This window comes from Lagenorhynchus albirostris, chromosome 2, assembly GCF_949774975.1.
Source record: "Lagenorhynchus albirostris chromosome 2, mLagAlb1.1, whole genome shotgun sequence".
Lineage (NCBI taxonomy): Eukaryota > Metazoa > Chordata > Mammalia > Artiodactyla > Delphinidae > Lagenorhynchus > Lagenorhynchus albirostris.
Window position 1 is genome coordinate 184288715 of NC_083096.1, and position 25552 is coordinate 184314266.

General features: G+C 61.9%; 1 protein-coding gene across 3 annotated transcripts in view; it reads right to left on the reverse strand.

Annotated features, from left to right (window-relative positions):
- Positions 1–5566: 5566 nt before the first annotated feature.
- PRDM16 (PR/SET domain 16) overlaps positions 5567–25552 on the reverse strand; it is a 322206-nt gene continuing 302220 nt past the window's right edge. The window contains exons 10-17 of one of the 3 annotated variants that reach the window (XM_060141652.1): positions 23980–24064; positions 21008–21177; positions 20257–20334; positions 14613–14782; positions 14187–14361; positions 10216–10443; positions 9194–9368; positions 5567–8006 (exon numbers count right to left, since the gene is read on the reverse strand). In XM_060141652.1, coding sequence (XP_059997635.1) covers positions 7872–8006; positions 9194–9368; positions 10216–10443; positions 14187–14361; positions 14613–14782; positions 20257–20334; positions 21008–21177; positions 23980–24064 — 1216 coding nt within the window. In that variant the 3' untranslated portion in view covers positions 5567–7871. Of the gene's footprint in view, positions 8007–9193; positions 9369–10215; positions 10444–14186; positions 14362–14612; positions 14783–20256; positions 20335–21007; positions 21178–23979; positions 24068–25552 lie in introns of all 3 variants that reach the window. The other 2 variants (XM_060141651.1, XM_060141653.1) reach the window with 2 other exon arrangements.

Below are 25552 nucleotides of genomic sequence, written 5' to 3' on the forward strand. Positions count from 1 at the left end.
CACAGACGTCTGTGTGGTGGCGTGTTTTCAGTTCACTGCCTTTCAGAGGCAGGCTCCTGCTCTGGATGGACTGGAAGGCCTGGTGGGCTCAGGAGTCCGGGGGCCACAGCTGGATCCCAGGAGAGAAGAGCTGACCCCCTCCCTTGGGGTTTTGGGTGGGCCCCAGGCCCTCTGCGGGGCCTCAGCTGGTGCCCGGGCTTCCCCATCTTGTAACCTTGGAATTCCGTCCTCTCTGCCCTGGAACTCTGGAGCAAAGCCCGCTTCCCTTTCCTGAATGGGGTGTGAGGTTTGGGGAGGATGTTGCCAGGCGGTACTGAGCACAGTGCTCTTCCCTTCATGGGGACCGCAGTCCGGGCTGTGGCTGGAAGCCTCCTCCCGCCCCAGAATCCCCCTCTGAGCATCTTCTTCTCCTGGGCACCTCTTTCCGGTTCCTTTGTCCCCACAAAAGCCAGCCTGCGTCTGGCCAGTTTACCCTGAATTGGGACACTTCTCAATTTTGGGGAGACTTTTGCTGTCCCGAGACATAAAGTTAAGGATTCTCAGAATAGCTTCTCTGCAAATAACTGACGGTCTCACTTGGCCCAAAATGAATCCGAAGGGGAATTCAAAAGCATCTCTTCTCCCAGAAAACAGATTCCTCATTGACACATTTTCCTCCTGTTGATTTTTTCCCCTTGTTTCCAAAATGGAGTCTTTCCTCGATCCTCTGTGCCGGGAGCTGGGCCTCAGGGAGACAGGGTCTCCTTGTCAGCCTGTTCTGTGTATCTCTGCCCTCTTTTCCTCTAGGGTCTCCCTGACAATAGGGCTCTTATCAGACAGGCTCGGGTCCCGGGATACTCCTCTCCCCTCAGCGGAATACGGAGAAAGGCTGCTGGGCTGAACAAAGATGGGCGGGCTGGTCCCCTACAGCAGCCCAGCTGGGAGCTCGGGGAGGGTGTGACGGGGTGTGCTGGAGACCAGCACGCAAGCTTTCGGAGGTGTGGCCATGCATCTGTTCTGTGATTGACATCATTTGTCCTCCGAGAACGGAAGTGTATTTCCCAAAGGGTCTCTGTGCCCGGAGCTCTGGGGCGAACCCCACATCTGAACATGGGCTTCAGATTTCAGGGTGTCAGTCACACCAGGGAGGAAATCACCTTGAAATGTTTAACTGATTCCCCCAACCAATCCCTCCCTGGGAACAGGCACTTACTTGACTGTGTGAAGAAAGTAAAAAGGCCCAGTGCCCGGATTTAGGTCCAGGAATCCTGTTCCAAGATCAGCTGCAGTTCCTTCCCTCTGGCGGCTCCTGGCGCTGCTGTTTAGGGACACGAGGCCTTTCTCCCTCCCGTTACCTCCTCAGAGTATGTTCAGACCCCTCCAGAGGCACTGGAGATCCCAGAATCCATGTTGAGTGAGGGTCCTTACAGCAAACCATCCATCCAGCATTCGTCCATCCATCCATCCACCCATCCACCCATCCATCCATCCATCCGTCCATCCACCATCCATCCATCCATCCACCATCCACCCACCCATCCATCCATCCACCATCCACCCATCCATCCATCCATCCATCCGTCCATCCACCCACCCATCCATCCATCCACCATCCACCCACCCATCCATCCATCCACCATCCACCCATCCATCCATCCATCCATCCGTCCATCCACCATCCATCCATCCATCCACCATCCACCCACCCATCCATCCATCCATCCATCCATCCATCCCCACATCCATCCATCCATCATCCATTCATTCCTTCACTGCTTTGTGCAAGCTGCCTTCTACTGAGTGTTTCAAGCCAGGCTTTGGGGATGGAGAAAGAGGTCACTTTCCATCTTCAAAGTCCCCAAATCCAGTGCATGTAATAGTTTCTGACTCTGTGAACAGACAGAGGCTAAGGGGCTCCTGCATGTTCTGGGAGCCTGAGATGTCATCTGTGGGGGAGACTCTGGACCCCAGGCACTTGAAAGCCGTGGGGAGAAGGGAGATGCTGCCCGATCTCTGTTTGACATGAAATCTTGTTTTCTTCCTGCCTTAAGCGTCTGGGGAGGACCATGGGCCATGGTGGTGTGGGTGGGTTTTTTGGTCAGAGAGGCACCTCATCAGGTCTCTTTGGGTGAGTAGGGTGCCGCCCACCTCAACCCGTGCTCTGGGGAGGATTGGCCACTGGTGTGAGAGTGCTCGTAATTTGAGAGCCATCTCCTGTGGCTTGAGTGGGGGAGGGTGGTGTGTAAAGGGGGGCCAAGGAGCTCTGGGGATGGAGAGGAGGCCGGGACTGTGTGCCAGGGAAGAAGTTACCTGTGGGAATGCTCAGGTGAGTCAGCAGTGGAGGTCTTGCTTATGAGCAGGTGTCAGGCAACATAAATGTCACCTACGGAAGCCCCACCTGGAGATGCTGGAAGGCCAGCCACCGGCGTCCACTCTCCGGGGAAGCTGCCTTTGTCGTGATGACCCTCTACCACCCAAAACTTCCAGCTGAGGGTTTTCCAGACATGCCACCTCCGGCTTGGCACCCTCCAGGTGTGCCCACCTCCAGGCAGGGCTGCTCCTGAACATGCCTGTGCTGGAGGAGCGGGGGGGGGGTGCGGGGAGTCTGCCAGCAGGAGGTGGCAGTGAGGAGCCCGGGAGAAGTACAGGGACCCGGGCCAGGGTGGGGGCTATTTGTATGTGGCAGGCGAGGCTGGCCCAGAGGCTTCAGGCCTAGAGGACACCTGAGTGACACTAATTAACCTCTGTGTCACCAGAAAGTAGAGTGGAGACACCCGTGGGTGAGGGTTCAGGCACCCCCCCGGGTGGTCTCACAAGGCCTAGTTCGGCACGGAGCATCCGCCCTTCGTAGTTTAATGATTCAAGGCCTCTCGGTCAGAGCAGAATCAGGCTGGGGGGCCCCTGTGAAGAAGGTCCCCAAGAAGAGTACGCAGAAGGAGGGGTGCCCTGAGGGCTGGGTCGGCGCTCCCTGCGGCCTGGGCAATTGCTCAGCCTCTGTCCTTCCGGCAAGCGTGAGGGTGGGCCCACCTCAGGAGGACACACCTGGAGACCACCACTCTCACTGCAAGGCCATCCAGGGGAGTTGGCGCCCTCTCTGAGTCTGGAAAACGGGAGCAGCAAGGGGACCTGCCCTGGCGGTGGCGTCAGGAAGATGGCACAGGGGCGTCTCCATCAGGACTGGTGGAGAACCTTGCCACGCCCCAACTCTCAAGTCCATCGCCCCCCGCCCTCCCCAGAGGCCTCTGTTCTCCCTGAATGAAGCAGGAGGGCACGGAGGCTTAGAAAAGCACACGGATTTATTGCATATCAATCTCATGTATAAATTCATTGTAGCTTCGGGAAGATTACATTTGGTATACGGTCCTAGACTACAGCGTCAACCTCGAAATCGGCGTCTCCTAGGCTTCACCTTAAAGACGTTTCTCTACACAAGTACATCTGTCTTTATCACAAGCATCCAAATGAAATCTGCAGAATCGCTCTCTGAATGACTCCTACACTTGGTGTCCTTTTAATTTCCTTCTCCCACAGCGATTTCCGTATGGATTAAGAACTGCATCTTCCGCGTGGGCAGTTCGAGACTTCTAGTCTTGAGGACGTCGACCCTAATCACAGATTCAGTAAGTGCATCTATGGGATTTTCCTTTGCGTAAAAATTTCACGAACAGACACGGTAATGACTGCTACACACGAGCCATGCACAGTTTACTTAGAACAGAAGCAATTTACAATCGGGGGACGTGGGACACACACCAGCCTCCTTCTCAATGGTTTTTTAAAAAACATTCTATGAAAACCAGACATTTACATTTGATTTCTTTTACAACATTATATAGCTCTAAAAGAAAATAAAAGAAACCGAATCTGTAATGTAACAGTGGTGAAGGATGACATGGGTGCACAGGTTTGGAGTGTCACCAGCGTACACATACAGATGCTTTCAGTGCCGTATTCCGACACGGGGCTCAGCTTCCCTCGTCTGGAACAGAACAGAGGATGCAAAATGCACGGAAAGGAACCTTTAGGGTTACTTTGTTCACAAGTGAATTGCACATTTGGAAACTCAAGCTGCCTTTTCATTTCATCTTCTTTTATTTTTTTTCCAAAAGTGGTAATATGAATCAGTGACAGAAAAGAAATAAAACAAAAACACTGGAATGGCAGGAGAAAAGGATCGCTCCTTGGAATAACGTGAGGACGTCTTAGTCACAGTATCACTCATTGCTACAGAGACACAGTTTCATGGCTTTTGAGACCCGGCAGACCTCCACCAACCAGGAGCAACTGTATCTTCGCGTCCCCAGCCGGGAGGGGAGCGAGGTGCCCGGCTCCCTGTCCGTCCCCCTACCCCGGGCAGCAGTGCAGCGTGCTCTCCCGGGGGGTGCTGCCCCTTGCCCCTCCCCCAGGACAGCACAGTGAATACAGCTCAGTAGATTTCAGTCACTTGGCCGGGGGGGCAGGGCACAGGGGCTCCATAATCCAGTGCTTGAGGCTTCGGGGCTGACACGAGGGATGTGTATTCAGGTAAGTGCTTTGTGAACTGAGGAAGCAGCCAGGACAGAGAAGGCTGAGGGCCCTCAGGGCTTCCAGGGCCAGTCAGGGTCCGGACACACTGGCTGCACCCTTGGCTTTGTGCAGGAAGGCCACGCCGGCCGGGCAGTCTCTCAGGCTCACCCTGTCCACTCGTCCGCACCCCAGGGTCCCAGGCCAGATGCAGGAACGCACGCCCCTGGGTTCAGATCTGGGATCCTACCCCATGGTCCTGGGAATGAGAGGGTGTGGGTCCTCGGGGGACTGGGGTTTGAGGGGCGGAGGAGGGAAAGGGGAGGGGGCGTCCTTTCGAATTTCCATTTGGGGCTAAGTGTCCACAGTCCAGAGAGGGAAGCAGCAGAGGCTCGACCGAAGGGCCCTGGCCCCGGACACACCTGGCCCAGTGGGACACCCAGTCCACAGCCCTGACCCTGGCCACCCGCCCACGGACAGAGTGGTCAGCCAGCCAGCTGCCTGCTGTGTCTGCGCTCCGAAGCTGGGATCTCGGAATTCTCCAGCCCGGGCTCCCTGGCTCCCAGACCCCAACCCCAGAGGGTCCCCCGGCACGTGGAGGCGTCGGGGCCTGAACAGCGTCTGGTGCTACAGCCCAGGGGGCAGAGAAAGACCGGGGGGGGGGGCAGCTCGCTGTGGTTGGTAGCAACGCTAAGCTCTGAAACCGGGCTTCACGGACACACTAGGCCTAGGAAGTAAGTGCTTTCTTTGCCCAGGGGTACAAGGACAGACCCCATCCCACCCCCCAGGCCGGCCAAGTGTTCAGGCCAGAGGAGAAACTGGGCTTGCTCTAATCGTTTTCAGAGGGACAAGAAAACAGGACTTAAAATGTGCAACCGGGGTTCTTGGGGAAGGGGAAGAAAAGAAGGAAAGGGAAGAGATAATGTTTAAGAAGATCGCCCACAGAAGTCCGACCGTGACGGTCACAGAGAGACCAGAGGTGAACGGCAGGGCCGGGCCGCAGGGAACAGACCCTCGGGTCTCCCCCAGCCCAAACGTCCTGTTTTGGACTGAGAGAGTCACATCGCAAAAAAAAGCACACACCTTATTCTTTAGCAGAAGAAATCATATAATTTGGGTTTACAGAAATGGGGAGTTGGTATCTGAGGTTGACTTTTCAAAGGGGTCCCATCTCGGCGGAGGGGAAGTTGGAAATTCCTACACACCAGGCGGGTCTGGCCGAGGCGGGTCGAGGATGCCTCCGAGCAGGTGTGAGCCCGACGTTGAGTCTGCAGATCCTCACGGGTGTGGCCACGGCCCGTCCTCCACCAGCAGCTTCTCCGGCTGCCCCGGGGGCGACCTTCCAGCCGGCGCCCACATGCCAGGTGCTCTGAGCCTGTCACCTCGACTGGATCTGGGAAGGGCCAAAGCCCTTCCACTGGGACCCGCAGGTCTGTGCGCCCCCGGGGACTCCCCACCGCAGGTCTCCAGCACGAGGCTGGACCCCCAGTGCCCAGGTGGACGATTGTCTTGGCCTGGAGTGGCTGAACGGTTGGCCACTCCACAGCCGTTTGTATTTTCACACGTTTTTTAGGGCAACTTGGGAGATTTTTTTTTTTTCTCTTCTTCTCAGGATGCTATTCTGCTTCTTATCTTCCAAACAAGAAAAGAAATAAATAGAGCACTTGTCTTAAACGCAGCTGAAACTCAAATTGAACAGAAACACATGATTGTCTGGAAAACGGGCAGCAGGATCTGCTGGGCGCGGGGGACGCGGGGTATTTGGCACTTTCAAAACGGCCCCACTCCCTGGTTACTGATCACACATCACACGACCTTATTACACGGTTTTGGTCCTTCACTAGATACTTATATTAACATTATTTCTTCACAATAAGAATGTCTAATGCCAAAAATACTGTTAAGGAAGAAATAAAATAAGAAAAGAAATGAATTAGAAAAAATTACAAGTTATATACAGATTAAGGTCAATTCCATCAGGGAAAACAAACGATTACTCGAAATTGGCCCCTACGGGAATAATTTAAAGCCCATCCGAGTGGAGAAGTAGCCTGGTCCCCAGGGAGGCGCCGTCCCCACGGGGCTGCGCTGTCTTTGCTCTTTGCGGTAGGTCGCGTCTGGACGCCCTTCGTTCTGGAGCCGGGTCCTGCCCGCCAGGAGCCCACACAAAGAGCGAAGTGGCAGTCGTGTCTTGGGGTGTCAGGTGCACGTGGAGCTTGGCGGCCTGGAGCAAAAGGGAGCCTTGAAGTGTGGCCCCCGGTGGCCCCCGCGGAGGCCCGCTTCCTCCCCCTTGTCCGTCTGACCGGGGGTGGGTGAGGGTGAGGGCTGGAGATCCGAACGTGACCGGCAGTTCCTGCCTTCTGAGGACGGTGGCGGCGGGCTGCTGTGGGGGGGGCCGAGGCACAGCCCTTGTGGGGAGAACATCAGGGAACCAGCCACCGCTCCGCCCTCCCCCACACGATCGGGCGTCTGGATGGGGGTCACGGGCACGAATCGCACGGCACACGATGACAGGCACATCTCCGAGTCCCAGCCTTGGGCCAGCCCAGGACACCGTATCTGATTCCCGGGCACAGTCCGAAACTGCTCACGGGAGTCGGCCCCCCAAACTCAGTTCTGCCCGGGGGGGACCCCGGAATCACCTTGGCTTTACAAATACGGTCAGAGATAGAAAATTTCTCTGCATCTACAGTATAAAGAACACCCCCAAACGCAGTGCTGGCTCCCAGGCAGGTTTGGGTTTGCAAATAAGCGGAGATTTCAAAGCAATGCAAAATTACTTTTAAAAAACAATTGGCAAGTCACTTTTTGATTTTTTTTTTTAAAAAATACTGTCTATTTTTAAAACCACATGCTTAAATAGACTCTGTCGTCAATAAGATTACCAAAAGGGTCATTCTTGTAATCTTCATTATAAAAATCATCTGGGCGATTCCCTCTTCAGAGCACACCCAGCTGTCCGTTCCCTCTCGAGACACAACGCGGGCGCCTGGGAGCGGCCCGCCGGCCTCAGTTTGGGGTTCAAATCCCGCCCTCGCCCATGGGCTTGACTCTGCAAAGCAGCCCCCCCGCGCTGCACCCGGACACTGTGAGCTGAACCATCTCGAATGCCGTCCTCAAGACCAGTTCTTGGAGCCGGTGAAACCCTACGACGGCTCTGAGGACTCCGGGTTCTGAGTTTTCGTTGGAAAAGTTAAAGTTGGACCATGGCCGGGGGCACAGACGCTGAGGAGAGGTCAGACGCAGGTGACAAGGGGTCTCCTCGGCCCCGGGCCGCTCCGGTTCCCTGAGGCCCTGGCCTCCATCTTCCGCAGCTGGGATTTCTGTCGGGATGTCGGGGGCCCATGGTGGCCTCGCCTGGACTCTGACCCCAGCCCTTCGGGGGGCGGTCAGAGGTGGTTGATGGGGTTGAAGGCTCCGGACTCTGGTGTGGCTCCCGCGATGTTCAACCAAGCGTCCAGAGGACTCTGGGAGGAGGTGTGGAGAGGAGCGTCCTCGGAAAGGGACAGCATCATTGCATATGCCTGGCGGGAGAGAGGGCGGGGCACACACGGGACGGGCAGGTGAGTGGTGCGGGCTGCGGTCCTGCGGACCCCAGGCCGGCCCCGTCCCCTCCCGGCCTCCCACCCGCTCTGGCTGGCCTCAGCTCCAGAGGTAGATGAGGGCAGAGGCGCGGGGGGCCGGCCCACAGAGGAGGAAGGCGCGGTGGGGGGAGCTCTGTCAGGCGCTTGTGCAGAGTGCTACCAAGACCCTCAGCCTCTTTGGGGCACATCCCTGCTTGCAGTCGCCTCCACATCCCCTGGTGATCAGCACGCGTTCCCAGGCAAGTGTGCTCTTTGGGAGGGACTGGGAATGCTGGGAGTTATTGCTAAGACCCTGTCAACGAGGCTCAGGCCCTGCCTGGTGAGGCCTGTCCCCTGTGGATGACCACGGTGGCAGCACAGAGATATTCTGGGGAAACGACGTGCAGCGTTTCTGAGACGTGCCTCTGGCCTGGAGCCCGGCTTAGCCCACAGGGCGTGAGCAGACGGGAGCGGGGGCCGCTCAGAGCAGGCGGGCTGGGGGGATGTCCACCCGAGTTCACGCTCTGGACAGCATTAGTAAAAAGACGAAGACAGACACGCAAACGGCTTTTGCTGAGGTTCAGGTGGGCTGCAGAGAGCTGAGTGAAACCCCGAGACCCCCAGACTGGAGAGAAGCAGGAGGCAGGCTCCTGCGACACCTGTGCTGAGGAACGAGACGTGCCCAGCCGGCCGGGTGCCTGCTGACACCGTCACGGCTGCCGCTTGCAATCCTGACCCCCAACGGGGCAGCGTCCTTCGAGAAGACCCTGGGCTATCATCATCCCTGCTCGGGTAGAGGCAGAGGGAGGCCAATGCAGCCACGAGGGCAGGGCACCTGCTGTGGACGCCTCCCTCCAGGGACGTGAGGACGGGGACCCACGTGTCCGCGAGCACTGCGGGGGGAGCGCCCCCGTGACGGTCCCGCTTGTGTTCATCTGCCCTCAACCTCTCCATGCCCCACCCCACTTGTGGGCAAGGGCAGTCACTTGGGGGTCTCTCTAGCCGATGCAATAGGCACGGGAGGTGTCCCCAGGCAGACGTGGGATGGCCACAGCGAGAGGCGAGGCTGTCCCTGGTGGGGGGGGCGCGGCTGCCGCCTGCCGTCCAGCCTGCGGAAGGCGAGGGGGTGGGCTCTGGCGGGTACCTACCTGGTTCTTAGCCTGCCTGTACAGGGTCTGTTTTAAAGTCTCAGAATCTAAGGTGGAATTAAGCACATCTTTAACTTCCAGTGCTTCCTCAGCTGCTCTGCGGAGATCCAGCCCCTTCCCAAAAGTCGGCATCGGCTCCAAAGCCAACAGACCGCCTGGTCGCTCCTCAACACACCTGCACCAACGACCGGAGAGGGGCCTGCCGTTAGCCGGCCTGGCCTCTCGCCACCTCTCTGATGCCCCACAGCTGGCTCCATGCCTGCATGCGCGTCACGGCATCTCCACGGGCCACGTGCACGAGGAGACAGACACACGGACACACGGACACCTGGACGGAAGCCACACGGATGCAGGAGAGCGACAGAGGGAGATGAGTACGTGCACACACTGCAAGCAGCAGGCGGGGCGCTTGGGCCTCAGGGATGGGGGGCAGCCGGGGACACCTCGGTTCCCGAGAATCTGGGTGGCTCTGGAGCGGCCCGGGGCTCCTGCCCCCAGCACTCAGGGGTGGGAGGAAACGGGCCGTCTCGGAAAGGCCTCTGGCATCTATGGGCCTCCCCCAGGAGGATCATGGAACGCCAGCAGCCTCACCGGTGCCGAAAGCAAGCGGCGAGCGGTCGGGACCTGGGGGATGTGGCTGTGGTTCACCTGCTTCCAGAACTGTGGGTGCTCAGCCCCCGCCCCTCACAGCCTGCTGGAGGCCAGATGTCACCGCTCTGGGTTCTTCCGCAGGGCCGGACACGGCCCGCGGGTCCAGGACCAGCTCCCTCTCAGCCGTCCCCTCCCCCACTCTGCTTCCGGGCCTGGGGAAGCGTGTGTGTTTGCGCGCGCGTGCAAGTGTGGGGGGCTGGAGCCCTGACCCCCTTTCCTGGGGCCCGGCCTCACCCCCACCTGCACACAGAAGTCCCTGCAGTAGGAACGCCTGCTGGGAAGGAGGGTGAACCCCGCTGGGCGGATGGTGGGTGTGGGAACGAGGTCCCCCCGGCGCGCGGGGCACCCGGGGGCCGGGGGCCGGCGCCCACCTTCGGGTGTGGTCGAAGCCCATGGCCAGGGAGGCGGGCCCGTCCTCCTCGTCCTCGCAGGCGGCCTGGGGCTCCGGCGTGGGGCACACGGTGTCGTCCTGGGACCTCCCCGCCAGGCTGTCGCCGTCGTCCTCCAGCTCGTCCTCTTCCTCCTCCTCTGCGTCCTCGGGCTTCCCGCCGGCCAGGCCCGGGCACGGGGGGGCACCGTCCAGGTCCTGGACTTCCGGCCTGAAATGACACGGACGGAGCTGGCCACAGATGCCCAGAGGCCAGTGGGTCACGCCTCCGCCCTCCCTGACGGCCGCCCCGCCCCCTTCGAAGGCAGCCTGCCCCCCCGCGGTCACCGAACCCTCAGAGCCGGGGTCCTGGGTGGCTCGGCTGCCATCCTTGTGGAGTGAGTGACTCAGGCCGAGAAGGGGGACTGCTGAGGGCTGGGCAGGGGCTGGGTGGGCACCGCTTGGCGGCAGGGCTCCTGTTATGCCAGCGAGGACAGCGGGCCACTCTGTGGCTCAGGGAAGGAAGCCACAGCCGGGCCGGTGGGGAAGGGGGCTCTGGGCTCGGGCACCACACAAGGGGCACCCTTGGGGGGGCTCAGAGCATGGGAGGGCTGCTGGCCCGGCCCTGATGGATGCTTGCTCCCCCCCGCCCACCGTGAGGACACGAGGACGGGGCGGCCCCTCTGCAGATGGAGCGTCTGGGATCCAGGGTCCCGGACCACGCGGACCAGGCTGTTGTCAGCGATGGAAACCCGCCAGGGGGCTCTCTCCTGCAGCCCGGACCCCACCTCATTTCCCTCGGGGTCCCTGCAGCCGGGCGAGCCTTTCCCACCCTGGGTCCTCATCACTGAAAGCAGAAAACAAGCAGTGAGGGACAGGTTGCTCATTCCCTTCAGAAAATGTCACCATCTGTGTCTGGTGCGTCTGCAAGTCTGTGACCAGGGGCTGCGGCCACAGGTGGGCTGGGCCCGAGGCCATCTGGGCGGGGGTCCGACACGTGGGCAGAGGGGGGGTGGAGGGCGAAGCACACGCTTCCGGAGCCCGAGTTCGGAGCCCCCCGTCCCCACTCCTCCTGGACCCCACACGGCCCACGGGAGTCTGTTCACTGCTGTCAGGGGATACTCGGGCTCCCTCTCGGGGCACCAAGGCGAGAGGATACGTCCCCCCCGAGTGGTCACCACTTCCAAACGCAGAGAGGGTGGGGGGCCGGGCTGAGCTGGGGGAGACCCCGATGGCCCTGCTCTCGCCCGTCCCTGTCTTCACTTCTTCTCTTTCCACAGGGAAGTATGCGGATGCTGAGAGCTGACCTGCCCTCCAGGATGGGCAGGACCCCAGCACATTTCCCTTGTCACCAGGTGCACGCCCGTCCACCGCGGTGAGGACCCCAGAGCCAGGTCCTGCCTCCCACTCTGGGTCTTGGCAGGGTCCCCTTGGACAGGGCTTGCCATCTCGGAGCCCACGCCCTCCCAGGGACGTGAGAACAGGCCCCACGCTGAGGGCTGGTGCACAGTGCAGGTGGGGAGCCCTGGGCCCCGGGGCTCGGATCAGTGCAAAGCCCTGTGTGTCAGTTAAGCAAGCCTGAGCTCTCTGTGCAGGTTTATGCATGAGCCCCTCTCTGTAGGAGCAGCAACCTCGAGCGCTTTGTCTCTGCGTCCCCAGCCCCGCCCTGCATAGAGGGTCTGCTCATTGGTGGGAGGCCTGCATCGAGCATCAGAGCTCGCTGGGTGGGGACAGGGGCGGATGTGGCGGGGACAGAGCGGGGGGTCCGGCTGGAGACGACTTCAGACAGAGAGGACACCAGGACGAGTGTCCAGGCCTCCACATGGCTGCATGGGGCGGGGGAGTCTCCCTGAGGCCACCGCACCAGAGCAGCACGGCTGCGGCTCAGACAGCGGGGATCCATCCCTCCCTGTCCTGGAGTCTAGACGTCCCAGATCCCGGTGTCACAGGGCTGCTTCTCCTCCCGGCTCCTCCCCTGGACTCCAGTGGGGTGCTGGCGATGCTTGGGACTCCTTGGCTTGTGGGCACATCACCCGATCTCTGCGTTGTCCTCACACGGTACCTCCCTGTGCGTGTGTGTGGCCCAATCTCCCCCTTTTCTAAGGACACCAGTCCTATCGGACATGGGCCACCCGACTCCAGTAAGACCTTATCTTAACTAATTACAACTTAAGACCCTATTTCCAAATAAGGTCACACTCTGAGGTGCTGGAGATTAGGATTTCAACATAGGAATTTGGGGGGGACAGGATTCAGCCCCGGAGTTTCTGGGATTGTAGGGCCAGGAAGCCTGGCAGGCCCTCAATTCTCACTGACGGTCAAGAGAAAGATGCTGGTTCTGGATGTTAGTACTGGCCCCTAATAGGACCGCCAGCATCCTACCGCTTTCCGCGCATTAGCCGACAAGCGTCACCTGTGGCCACGGTCTCCATTTCCGACAACGACGGGCAGGCACCTCCAGGGGCTCCCGGCTCCCGGGATGCAGCGTCAGCAGGCTGCGGCCGAGGGCCTGGGTTGGCACGGGACGTGAGGCCAGCCTCCTCTGAGCCCCACGGACCGCCCCCCAGGGGCCCTGGTTGAAACGTTCTGCTCCGTGGGGTGAGGATGGTGCAGTCCCCTCTTCCCTCTGGGGACAACGCCTCTGTCTGGTGGCTCTCCTGGAGTGTCCTCCTCGTGGCTGAGAGCTGGGCCTGTCACCCAAGCCTGAGGTGTGGGAGCCACCCGGCGCGGCCGCCCACCCCAGGGAGGATGCCCCGGGCATGTGTCAGTTCTCGTCTGGCTTTGCCCTGGGCACAAAGTTAGAGTCTTCAACAGCTCGGACGTGCCTCGTGGCCCAGCCCCTGGGTGCTCAGGTCCGTGACTTTGAAGGCGGAGATCACAGAGCTTGAACTACGCACAGCTCTCAGAGCCGCGGGGCGCTGTCTGAGCACAACTCCACACCCCGGAGCAGATGGCAGGGCCTGGGTTCCCATGAGACCATAGCGTGTGCCCAGAGCCAAGGATGGCCATGGGCACTTTGTTGGCCGTAGAGCGGGCAGGGCTGCCCGCAGGAGTGAGGGCTCCACTGCCAGCCAGGGCTCTGGGATGTGCAGCCCATGGCCAGCCCCTCCCACTTCCCCTCCTCTGAGCCCACCCAGGCGCCAGGTGAGATCACCTTCCCGGGCATAGATTCAGGACTTAGCAGAGCCAGAAACAGTCCAAGTGTCGTGTCATGCCCATTTGTAGATTTGACGGGTCTTTTTGGTGCCCCTGCTCTGCCCCCAGGGGCACCAGTGATGTGGGAACAGACAGGCTCTTGGGGAGCTGGGTGTCCTGGGGGACCCTCGTCACCTTGCTGGGGATGGGTGGGGAGGGACCCGGGCCCTGGGGCCGCAAAGCCACAGCCCACCCGCTCCTCTGGGCCTCTGCAGAATTAGGGGAGCACATCCCTGAGGACTCTTGGAGTTTGGGCATCTCTGATTCTCTGCCAGCTGAGCCCCGGGATGGAGGTTACGCAGAATACCCTCCGCATCCGTGAATTCCCAATTCTGCCATTCTTGTGCCTCTGTGTGGGTGTATTTAAGGGGGCAGCACTCTTGCTAAGCAACCTTTTCTGCCTCGGATTAAATGAGAATGTTCTGGAGTTTCAGAGGCGCGGCAGCTCTCATGGCAGGAGCTGTCGCCTGGCCCATGTCTGGCGGCACGTCTCAACCGTGAGGCCAAACTGTACCATTTAGGCCTGTGTGCTGGTACCGCACTGAGCGTGTGACACACGCCATCAGGCCAGGGTGCCTGTTCTAATCGCCCTCTGCAGGTGGAGAAACCGAGGCAGAGAGGGGGTTGGGATGGACACTGGCTGCAGAGCCCACGGGCCTCGCCCTCTGCGGTGGGCCTGGGGTCCCTGGTGCTGGGACGCGGGACCCTGCTGTGGGCGTGACCATACAGGTGACCATGCAGAGTCCAGAGCTTCCTGGGGCCCCGGGATGGGTTTCTTACCGTTTGTCTGTTCGCGTTGTTGCTTGGTTCATCTCGCTGTTGGCAATAAAGTTTCTGATTTCTGAGAAATAGGCGTCTTCCTTTTCGTCTAAAAGTGCATGGTGGTCCGACTCGGAGGCGGGGGAGGAGGTGCTGGTCGCCAGGTGGTTCGTGAGGACCCCCGAATGCTGGCTCACTGCAGAGGGACAGCGTCAGAGGGGGGCGTCCCTCAGCTGAGCCCCTCCCTCCGTGGCGCACCAGTGGCGGGGCGGGCAGCCAAGGAGGGTGCGCATTTGGGGCGCTCTCAGGGAACCCACTTCTTGGGAAGACCCAAGAGTACAGGATTCTCCGTAATGAAAACGGTTTGAGGGGTGACTGCAAGCCTCCCCACAGAGCTAGCTTGCGTTCCCTTCGGCCCCGCCCCCTCCCTGCCGGACGGACCCCCACCTGGAGCGTGCTCGTGCTCATGCTTCTTCAGGTGTCTGTCCAGGTTGGTCTGCTGCCCGAAGCAGCGGTTGCACAGGTGGCATTTGAAGGGCTTCTCCTTGTTGTGGATGTTCCGGACGTGCCGCTGGAGGTTGGAGGAGATGCTGAAGGAGCGGTCGCAGTACTTACACCTGTAAGACACGGCGCCTCAGCGGAGCCCCCGGCCTTGAGGAGACCCCCGAGGGCCCTGGGAGGCGGTCCTGGCAAAGCTGCCCCTGGGCGGTGGATGGTGTCGGACTGCGCCCTGAACAGGCCGGGGGGACCCTCTGGGGCCTGTGCCCCTGGGTGGGCAGCACCGGGACCTTCTGGCGTCTCCCCTCATCTCTCAACCTCTCTGCTGTCTGGGTCCGCCCAGCGCGGAGGCCAGGGCCTGGCGGTCCACGGCAGAGGGCGGCGTGCTCCTGGCGGCCTCACGGGGGCACCCGCGCACCAGGAAAGATACTCCTGGCAGGTTTTCCTGGGAAGGAGCCCAGACCCGCTGCCTGCAACCTTCCTCCCTGGCGGAGAACCCTCCCCTGGCCTGGTCCCGGCCCCTCTCCACAGGTCCTTGGGCGGACCGCATCTCCCTTGGGGCCTCAGCTGGCCAGTCCATTAACAGGGCACAGGGGCTGCCCCAACTCTCTCGAGCATCCTTCACTGCCCTGAGGTGAAGAGGCCTCCCAGCCTCACCCCGTCAGGTGGCCTCCGTCCACGGACCCCCTTCAGTGGGGGGCGCCCTCAGCCCCTCTGCAGGGGCACCCGCTGCCAGGCTGCACGGCACACTTGGGAAATTAGAAAAAGACGCTCTTTCCTCCAGATGCTTCTGTTGTCAGAATATTGTCGTGACCCCCACAAGTTTACCAGAGCAAAGCGCTCTACTGACAGGAAGTTGCCATGAGGCACGATTTGAGACGCCTGCCACGTGCAGGTCCCCGTGGGTGTGGGGCCTCGTGCGGGCACAGCCTTCACGACCACCCTTGGAGGCCCCGAGGGCAGGGAAAGGGAGGGTGATCACCCACGGGAACTGACAGAGGGGGCCTGAGCACTGCCGGCCCTGAGAGAATGAGAGAGAGAGAGAGCCGGGGCGGGGGACGGAGGACCCACAGCCGCCAGCTCTACCCACAGGAACTGACAGAGGGGGCCTGAGCACTGCCGGCACTGAGAGAATGAGAGAGAGAGAGAGAGCCGGGGCGGGGGACGGAGGACCCACAGCCGCCAGCTCTGCAAACAGTGCCACCTCCTCCTGGCGGCAGGAGTCCGGGCCAAGGCTGTCCACCGCTCCCACCCGCTCTGCACGCCCAGCTGGGCCATGGCAGAGGGACTCCGGCTCAGGGGTCTCCAGTCGCACACGTGTGCGAGCGTCTCAGAGTGCTCTTGCACACACGTGTGGCTATGTCCACTCTTGCGGGTGCGGGTGCGTGTGCACACGTGTTGGTGGGCACGCTCGTGTGCACCTTGCCTCAGAACTCCCCCAGGGATGCTCATCCAAGTCTCAGATGCACAGGTGCCCCGAAACAGCCATCCCTGCGCTCAGGTCTCCTCCTGCTTCGGAAACGAGCTTCCCCGGAGCGACAAGCAGAGAGGCGAGCACGGCAGACGCTGAGTGGCCGAGCCCTTCAGGAGGCAGAGTCTGTGCAGCCAGTGCAGAGGGGCATGAGCTCGGGACGTCAGGTTCACCCAGAGGGCGTGGCTGGACGGCGTGGGGACCTGCCGTGAGGCCGCGGCCTGGCATCCCTGCAGGGGCCGGTGGCCGCGCTCCAGCACAGCTACGGGTCACGAGCGCTCAGTCACGTGCACGGGGACATGCCTGAGGACGCTCTGGGGCCCTGGCCTCCCATCTGGGGCCGGGCTGGCGGGGGCCTTCCCGGTGCCGCCCACCTAGAACCCGAGGTGCCCGCCTGACGCTTGACATTCAGAGGCTGGCCCTGCCCGGGGAGTCCGGGCAACCTCCGTGTTCCCAGGGCCCCCAAGGAAGGAAGCCTGAGGCCCCCACGAGCCGCCGCTGGGGCCCAGGAGCTGAGCTTTCCCTGCTGAAGGGGTGGCAGCTTTACAAAGCTCTGTCCTGGTAGGTCGAGAGGCTCCAGGTTACCCCCGCCTCTCCTCCTGCGGGATAACCCCTGGGGAGAGGGGCCCAGCTAGAGGGAGCCCCTGCGGCTCCCCTGGTGTGATTCTGGGGCTCATTTACTCAGTTCCCGAAGCTTCCACATTCTGCCTGAGGCCAGGCTAACGCTGGCTCCTTCCACGGCAGATGGGCTAAGAGCTGTCCGTGATCTACACACTAACCCCCTGGGCTCCCCGTGAGCCACCCTCGGCCTCCTCTGCCGCTAGGTGCCAGGCCGGCCTGTTGGGCCAGCTGAGCTGCCCCCGGGCCCCTGGGTGCCCCTGGGACATGGGGCCTTGGTCCTCCCACAGCCTCGTGACTTGGGCCCACGTCCTGGCTGCCAGCACCGGGAAGGTGGTTATCTTGTCTTTCCCGGCCTGCAGTGCCAGAGAAGCTGGGCTGGGCTGGGCTGGGCTGGGCTGGGCTGGGCTGGGCTGGGCTGGGCAGATGCTCGGGTGTCCTCTGACCTGGCGCTCCCCTCTCGACGGTCCAGAAAGGAGGACTTTTACATCCCAGCCTGCACCATCTCACTCCCCCACTCTGCCCCCAGCACACGCCCAAAGTTACAGAAACCCTCCACCCCCAGTGGCACCAGGCTCGCCTGTAGGGCGAGTGCAAGGCCAAGCTGGCCCCAGCCCGGGTCTGGGCGCTCGCCCCCTGCCTGTCCAACAGGCTTCACACGGGCTGCGTGGTGCGCCCGCCTTGGTCTACACAGGTGCCTGCACACTTAGCCTCCTTTCCCCGTATCTTTGGAAATTCAGGGACCCTCTGCGAGCTCCACCAGCGGCCGTGCATTACCCCAGAGCAGTGGGAACTCTGAGGATGAAACAGGATTGGCCGAGGAGCTCATCACAGACCTGAAACCTCCCAGCCCCAACCTCTGCGGGGCTGGCAGGGGCTGGGGAGGGCAGTGACGCATTCGATTTGGTCACAGAGCCCTGAACCTGGCCCTCTCGTGGTCCTAAGCTAAATAAATGGCCCAGAGAAGTGCATTTGAAATTTAGGGGACTGGTGAGCCCAGGGCTGCGAGGGAGCAGGGCTCTCAGAGCAGCTGGGATTTGCGTTGCAAATAAGCTGACGAGTGGCTAGTGAAATTTACGGCCGCGCTGTATAAAATAACACGCCATCACGCTCCAGCAGGAGTGGGAGAGCAGAGACCCGCGCTGGCCACGGCGGCGGGCGGGAAGGGCCTCGAGGGGACCTTGCTGTGACCGCATCTGCCTCCGCCCTGGGAAAGCCAGCCGTGGTAGAGACCCAGCACCACGTGGGGAGGGTGAAATGGTCCTCGGGGGGCTGGCAGCGTCCTCCCCGGGACCCAGTGGGGCCACACCAGCCATCACAGGGAGAAAAGCCTTCGGTCTTTGTAAGCGAGGAAAGGAAAGAAAGAAGAGATTTTGAAACCCAGCCCTAACAATAAAACGAGCAAAGAAAGGACACCTATGGGCCACCCGTAGCCCCGACAGAAATGGTAACAGGACCTTGCTGGGTGCTTTGACTCAACACAGTCAGTGAGACGGGGAGCCAGATGGGGAGGTGAGCACCCTTAAAGCCGGAATCCAGGTCCCGCCAGGAGCCCATGGCCAGTCCACGAGCACTCGCATCCAGAGTGTGACTCGAGGGCCCCCACCCTGGGCAGCAGCTGGGGGGATCCCTAAGCACGGCGGCTGCCAGCACAGATGAAGGAAGTGGCCCCCCGCATTCCCAATCCAGTTTTTATATCTCTCCTCCCACGTCTCAATAAGCCCTCCGTGCCGGAGCTTGAAGGAATGTGTCACCAATTGCCCCTCGCCCCGCAGCTGCATGCAAAGATCTCGAAGCCAGGACACGGGCTGGGCCGGGCAGAGGTGTGACCTCCTCTCCAGAAAACGCATCGGTCACACTAAGGGGTCTGTCTTTCTCTTGCTTGTGAGGGGCACACACGCAGCACACACACGTGGGCTCCGGGCAGGCGGCGGGCGGTTTTCATCAGACCTGGCCTGGGCCAGCAACGGGCTTCTGTGGACAGACCTGCACATTTTCCTTCTCCAATTCAAGACGTTCTGATTCAGAGTGAGCCCAGAAGCCTCAGTGACGTCACAAGCACCGTCCCACACCCCAAACTCCTCATTGTAGGCTGCCTTGAACCAGACGTGGTCAGGATTTGCAGCGCAAACTTTCAAAGCAATCATTGTTACCCACGTCGAAACTCACAGATTGGAAAGAGCAAAAGAAATCGATGATAATTAAATCCTTCTATAAACACGGCCCGACTCCCCAGGGGCTCTTACACGCAACACTGTCCAGAGTTGGTTCTCCTTACAGAAAACACACGTGGCTCCTTTCCAGGGAGGGAACCAGGCCAAACCAGCCTCCGTTAAGTTGTAAGCCACTTTTTGAGGGGAACGGGGTGGGGGGGTGTGTTGTGGGCAGGCCGAGGGCACTGAACAGATGACGTGAGCAGACGCTTACCCGGCCAGGACAGGGCACGGGGACTGTGACACTTGCAGGGGTCCCTGTGTGGCCGCCCGGCCGAGGGATGGGGACACGCCCCCAGTCTCCAGGGCCAGTGGGTGACTCCCAGCTCTGTGCGGCGGCCAGAGGACAGGAATCTCATGTTGCCAACTTAAAACCACACCAAACCCCTTACTCCTGGTGACTGCTGTTCACCAGACAGCCCGGAATGTCGTCCTGGCATTGGGACCAGCGTTTCCCCAATTTGCCTCACGGTCACCATCTCCTGGGACTCCCAGGGTTCCCCTGGGTGGGGTCCCCAAAAGACAGGGCACTACCCTCAGCTCTTTTCCTGCCCGACAAACGCCCCAGGGACCAAGGGGAAAGGCCAGAATGGTAAACTACCAGGGCCATGATCTCGGACCCCTGGCAGGTCAGGGGTGTCTCTAAGCCTGGGGCTCCAAGTCTTTGAAATGGGGTGATGCCTCCACTAGTTGTGAACATGAAATGCACTGGCTCTCACACCCCCCCCGCCCCCCGCCACCATGCGCTTGTGACCACACCTCTGCAGGCAGGAGCCCAGGCACCGCGGAGCGAGGTTGGGGGCAGAGGCGGCGTCCGTCCAGGGCGGTCAGGGGGATGTAAGGAATCCCTCAGGATGCCCCAGGCTTGGCTGGGACCCGCATTTGCACGGAGCTCCTTTTCCTCTGAGACCAGCCCACCCCGCCTTAGGTGCTTGCCCTGGTCCCCTGCCCAGGGCTAGGTCAGCGAGGGCTGCCGGCCGTGGTGAGGGGGGCGGCGTGGGGCTGGGTGGTGGTGAGGCTGAGGCCCCCCCCGCAGACCACCCCTGGGCCTGGCTTCTCTGCGCCAGTCGACACCCCAGCGGCAGGTGGGAGGGTTGCTCCTGAGCACCCTTCTGGGTCGGCAGATGGGAACCTTCCGGTAGCCTAACCTTTACAACGCCCCTGGGCGCAGGGCGGCTGAGGGGCCGGGAGGGAGGGGCGCAGGAAGCGAGCTGGTGCGAGCGTGCTGGCTCCCACCGGTCGCCCTTCCTGTCCGCCAGGAGCCTGCACCCCCTGCCGGGCGGGCTCCTACCTGTACGGCTGCTCCCCGGTGTGTGTCCTCAGGTGTCTCGTGAGGTTTGCTGATCGGGGGAAGATCTTGCCACAGTACCTGGAGTGGAGGGGTGGGTGAGGGATGCGTGAAGCAGACGCACGGCCGAGACTCGGGCGCCCAGGTGCTTTCCTGGTGCTGTTTCTCCCACACCTGGGGGCAGGTGGCCCGGCTGCACACCCTGGATTTCAGTCTCTCCTCGGCCCTGGGGCCCAGCTGAGCCTCACAGAGAAGCTGGACTCGCACCACTGGGCAGACGGCACTGGCCCACCCTGGCCCGCTCGGGGCCGTCCCCCACCGCAATCCCCCCGCCGCCAAGCAGTTTCTCAGCCCCGGAGCCCAGCCTCGGCCGAGCCGGCAAGGACTGGCCTGCACAAGCCCGTGCACCTGGGGCCGGACCATCCCCAGCACGGGGATGTCTCCCCAGCACGGGGCTCCCCACCGGCCCCAGAGCTGTGGTTAAACACTGACCGCGGCACCTCAGCCTCCGGCCTTGCGAATTCCGACCGGCTGGCCAAGGTTGCACTTTCTTGCGCTCACGGGAGCACAACCTGGTGGGGGGCACGTGCACATCTCTGGGGAATGATGTCAAGGGGACAACGGGCCATCGGTTGCTACCACGCCGTACCCGGGCTGAGACTGAGAGCTTTCTCCTGGAAGCACAGGCGCACGGGCCAGCGTGGCACCTGTGGCCACTTTGCCGGCGCCGCCCCGGGGGCTCTCAGCGTCTCACCTGCACGTGTAGCGCTCCTTGCCCTTCCTGAGGATGGGGTCCGAGAGCGTCGGGGGTGGGGACCGGAAGTTGAAGGGGTGGGGGGGGAGGGGCTGCAAGGAGCTGCCGGATTCCGCCTTCATGGCCGCAAAGCTCTCCAGCTTCTCAGTCATGGTCTCGATGGCTGACATCTGTTGGCAGGAGAGCAGGAGAGACTGTGGGGCGCCCCCGAGCCGCCCCCTCTTTTGACGCGCGGGAACCCGCCCCCACGGGCATCTGGGGGTCCTGGATGACCGAGCACGTCACGGGCCCCCAGGACAAGGAGGTCGTCACTGGAACCCATGGTCTCCTCCTTCTTCTTGACCACTGGGCTAGGTTCTTTCACATTCTGCGGCCAGCCCTGCTCTTGTCCTTGCCTGGAACCCCGTCACAGTCCAGGGTCTAGGCCGGGGGAGTTGCAACTGCCCTTCCCCAGCCAACCTGCGCTGGGTGAGGAGTGGGTGACGCGGGCTGCCGACACCTGCAATTACACAGCCCTTTACTTTGAGACAAGCCAGCAAGGCCCTGCTGGCTCGACTCCCGGCCGGCACTCCTGACAGCTAGTTTGGGTTAAACACAGAATTACATCCCTTTTTTTTTTTTTTTTTTGGAGTGGTGAAAAATTGATAGCTACCTGAATCAATCTCAGGTTAAAACATGAATCAAGAGCCTGAGGCACTACCAGCACCTTGGGGCAGCAGGCCATAACTGCGGGCAAAGCGCTAAAAGGAAATTCAACAGCCTAAGGTTGGATTCCACTAACTAAACGTTCGGAATGATAACTCCAACGTGACGTGGCACAGGACACGGTGACACAGGCAAGAGGGGCTGCCTCGCTGCTGCTCTGAGATGCCAAGGCGTTGCCTGGGGAGGAGAAGGGAGTCACCTCCTCCTGGCATTGGTCATTTCCAGCTGGCGGGCAGGGTTCTGATCAGAATCCCAGGCTGCACCTGCCCTGAGGCCCTGGGGCTGGGGGACAGGAGAGGGGAGGGGGCTGCACAGGCCTCAGCAGCACTTCTCCCTCAGACAGTACCCGCTGCAAGCCAGGCCCCAGGGGAGGGATGAGACCAGAAAAGGAAGAGCTTTCATTATGCCCCGAGCCCCTCAAGGTTTAGGCTGGGGAACAACCGACTGGTTACAATAAAACACCAGCAAGGGGTTTACAAACAGAAAATGGGGTCCATCCTAGTGGCTGAGCCTCTCTTGACCCTGGGCTGCCGCCTGGGCCCTGGCCAGCTCTGTCCAGTTGCAGGGCTTTGGGCCTCGCCGTCCTCGTGGGGCAGGCACGCTCCCCATCAGATGCACACGATGCTTCCAGCCACGGGTGGCCCCACCCATCCCCACTGATGGACAGATGGACACGGCCTTGCCCCTCAGCTGCCGTCCAGCCTCTCATTTAGCCCCTCCACGGCCTGGATGATGGGACCTGGGCATACAGACTGCTGCTCATCTGCCTGTGGGTCTCAGTTTTAGCCAGAGCCGTGGGAGGCTCTGGGACTCTCCACCACCCCAGCCTCCCCAGGACCCCAGAGGTGGTGAGGGGCAGTGGGCTGGCAGGACTGCCTCACCCTGCACCCCATACACCTGCGCGTCGGGCCTCAGCAATGAAAGGCCCTGGCAAGGTCCTGCCAGGCAGCTGACCAACGCAGCCTGGCGTCTTCGTGCAGTGGTGACCCCCAGCCTTTGTAGAGGCCACAGGTTCTCCTGTCCGAGTGACGGTCTGACCTCAGACCATTTAATCAGGCGACTTGCTAGTCCTCTCTCCCGCCCCCACCCCTGGCTCTGGGCCCGCGGGCAGGCAGCAGGGCTGGCAGGTGGGGGGGGGGCAGGCACAATGGGCAGCCGGGCCCCCGCCAGGCCCCTCTTCCTCAGGCCTGGGAGGGTCCGGCCTGCCTGGCCCGCGCCGCCTGAGCAGATATTCCCGGCCGAGCTCCCGCACAAACACAAACACAGGATGTGCCTGGCTGGCCTGCCGGCTTGTTCCAGCCGGTCCTGAGGAAATCAGGGGAAGTTCTTAACCAAACTCCGAGGCCCCAGCAAGACAATGGGAGGCTCTAAGTTTAGCTGTGAACCCAGGCAGGGCACAGGTTCCACAAACCGGGGGGTTTGTCCCAGGCGGGAAACTCGGAGCGAGAGAACAATGCCCGGGTCTGGAGTCCGGGCCCAGGCCTGTCCCACAGCTCGGCCCCCGGCCCCTCCGGCTGGGACAGGGGAGGCCCGTGGCTCTGGGGAGGGGGCTGGGTCCCAAGCAGTGAGGACAGGTGGGCACCGGGGCAGGGAATCAGGGGGACTCCGCCGGCCCTGCTGCTTACTCCCACTCCTGCCACCTCTCTGCACCCACCCCTTGGGAGGACGCGGCCAGGGGGACACAGGAGTGCCTGTAGGCTTGGTGGGGTCTGCGGCCACTGCCCAGACTTGGGGGTTCTCTTTCCCAGACCCCTGATTCTAGTCCTGACAGGCGGCCTCTCCACCCTCTGCATCCCCGGTGAGGGCGGCCCCCCTGCCCACTGCCCCCCGGGACGCCCTGCCCTCGACGCCAGTCCCTCTGCTGCTGTCCTGCTCCCTACTGCCTCTGCCCCCCTGCACTCAGGCCCTTCTTCTCCTGCTCTTTTCCCTTAAGGATCCCCGAGTCCCTCACACTGGAGAGACTGCTGGCGTCCACACCTCCCCGGCTCTCTCGTGTCTATTCTCCCTACATTCAATCCAATCTGCCGCCCACTGCCCCATGCAAGTTCACGCCCCCTCCTAGAGCTTGAGCTGCAGGTCAATGGGGCCCCTTGTGGACCCACAGGGTGCCCCCCCAGAGAACCACCCTCCTTCCTCACCTGTCCTGGCCCTTCCCATCCTCCCCAGCCTCAAAGGGACCTGTGGGTCTTCAGGGACGGGACGCGGAGACCCGCCTGGGGTGTGCGCCTTGGCCCGTACGGACCTTGGGGCTCCTGGCTGGGCCTTACCTGGGGGTGGAAGAGCAGTGGGGACGGCCGCAGGTACTTCTCCTTAAGGGCTCCCACCGGGTCGGTCACCTTCCGCTTCTCCACCCTGCTGGACAGCAACACAGAGGGTTACGGACCCCACCGAGCGACCCAGCGCTGGGCGGGGAGGGCCTGTGGCCCCCGCCCCTCTGGGCGCCCACCCGTGCCCCGTCGGTCACGAGCTGGGGGGCCACCACAGCGGCCCAGCTGTCCCACCTGACGCTGTGGCGACGTCTGTGACCCAGCCTCACAGTCGCCTGCCGAGCACATGCTCCCCATCACCGTGCCCAGGCCTGGGCCCTTTCGAGTCTCCCCGGTGCCCGCCCGCCCCTCCCCCCAGCTGCTAGCACCCAGGCCCGTGAGGAGCACTCGGTGCTGGAGCCAGGGACCTTCTGAAGGGCCCGCGTGCACCAGCCTCTGCCAACCGGCCTGTCAGCCCAGCGAGGGCTCCCCCGAAGCAGACTGTGGAGCACACGGGGGCTGCCGCCTACACCCCACGTCCCTCTCCCTCCCGGCCCATGGCACGGGCACTCTGCCCGACGGGGCGGGTACACGTGAGTGACCGGTAGGTCTCTATCCTGGGGAGGCTGCAGGGCCTCCCCGCGGCAGCCAGGCAGGGTCTACCTAAAACCTCAAGACAGCTACTGGAGGTGACAGTTCTAGAACATTCCCCAAATGCCAGGACAGCTGTCAGTCACAAGCGGAGGAGGGGCCATCCCTCCTCTCCCCGACCCCTCCTCTGCGGTGTCCCAAGGACGCCTCCCTCAGTTTCCCCTGGGGGATCGTCGAGATCTACAAAGTGGGATCTGGCGAGGCCTGTCGCCTCCCCACAGGCAGCCACAGCTGCGGTGACCCGCCGCCTCGCTTGCCCGGGGCCACGCTCCCAACCCTCTTAGGCTCAGCTCTGCCCCCAGGGGACTGGCTGGGGCCTTGACCGGAGCAGGACAGGGATGGTCGCAAGGACAGGGGCTCAGAGGCGGGAGCACCCGGGGAGTGCAGGCGGCCACAGGTGACCCCACTGAGACCCCAAGCCGGTTCCAAGGGGAGGAGGTGGTCTCCACGTGGGAAGTTGGCTTGAGGGGCACCCCGCTTTGCAGGGCTTAGCAGAGGCCCTGTTCAAAGCTGGACTGAGTTGGCCTTTCAACAGGCCCCCTGGGGGGCGTGGTGTGGCCCGAGAGGAAGGGGCCCCACGTCGGGGGGTTGTTAAATGTCTTCTTCTGCCTCTTCCCGACTTCTGTGTCTAGCGACAGCCCAGCGGGCTGCTCCGAGCGACCCCCGCCAGCTGACCCCACAGACCCCAGGGGACACGTGCTCTTCCAAGGCACGTGGCTTTTGTCACCACACCGTCCCCAGCCCATCTTGCAGAGACAGCAGCACGTGGCGATGAGAGGGGCTGGAAGGCTGGGGGGTCGCCAGCCTGGCGGTGTTACGGTTCCTCCACCCTGGGGGAGGGAGGATTGTGGGTATACGTCCACAGTCACTGCCGGGGAGTGGCCTGTGGGGAGTTTCGCTGGAGTCACCCCAGAACCATCCAGGAGCTGAGGGGACCCTGTCC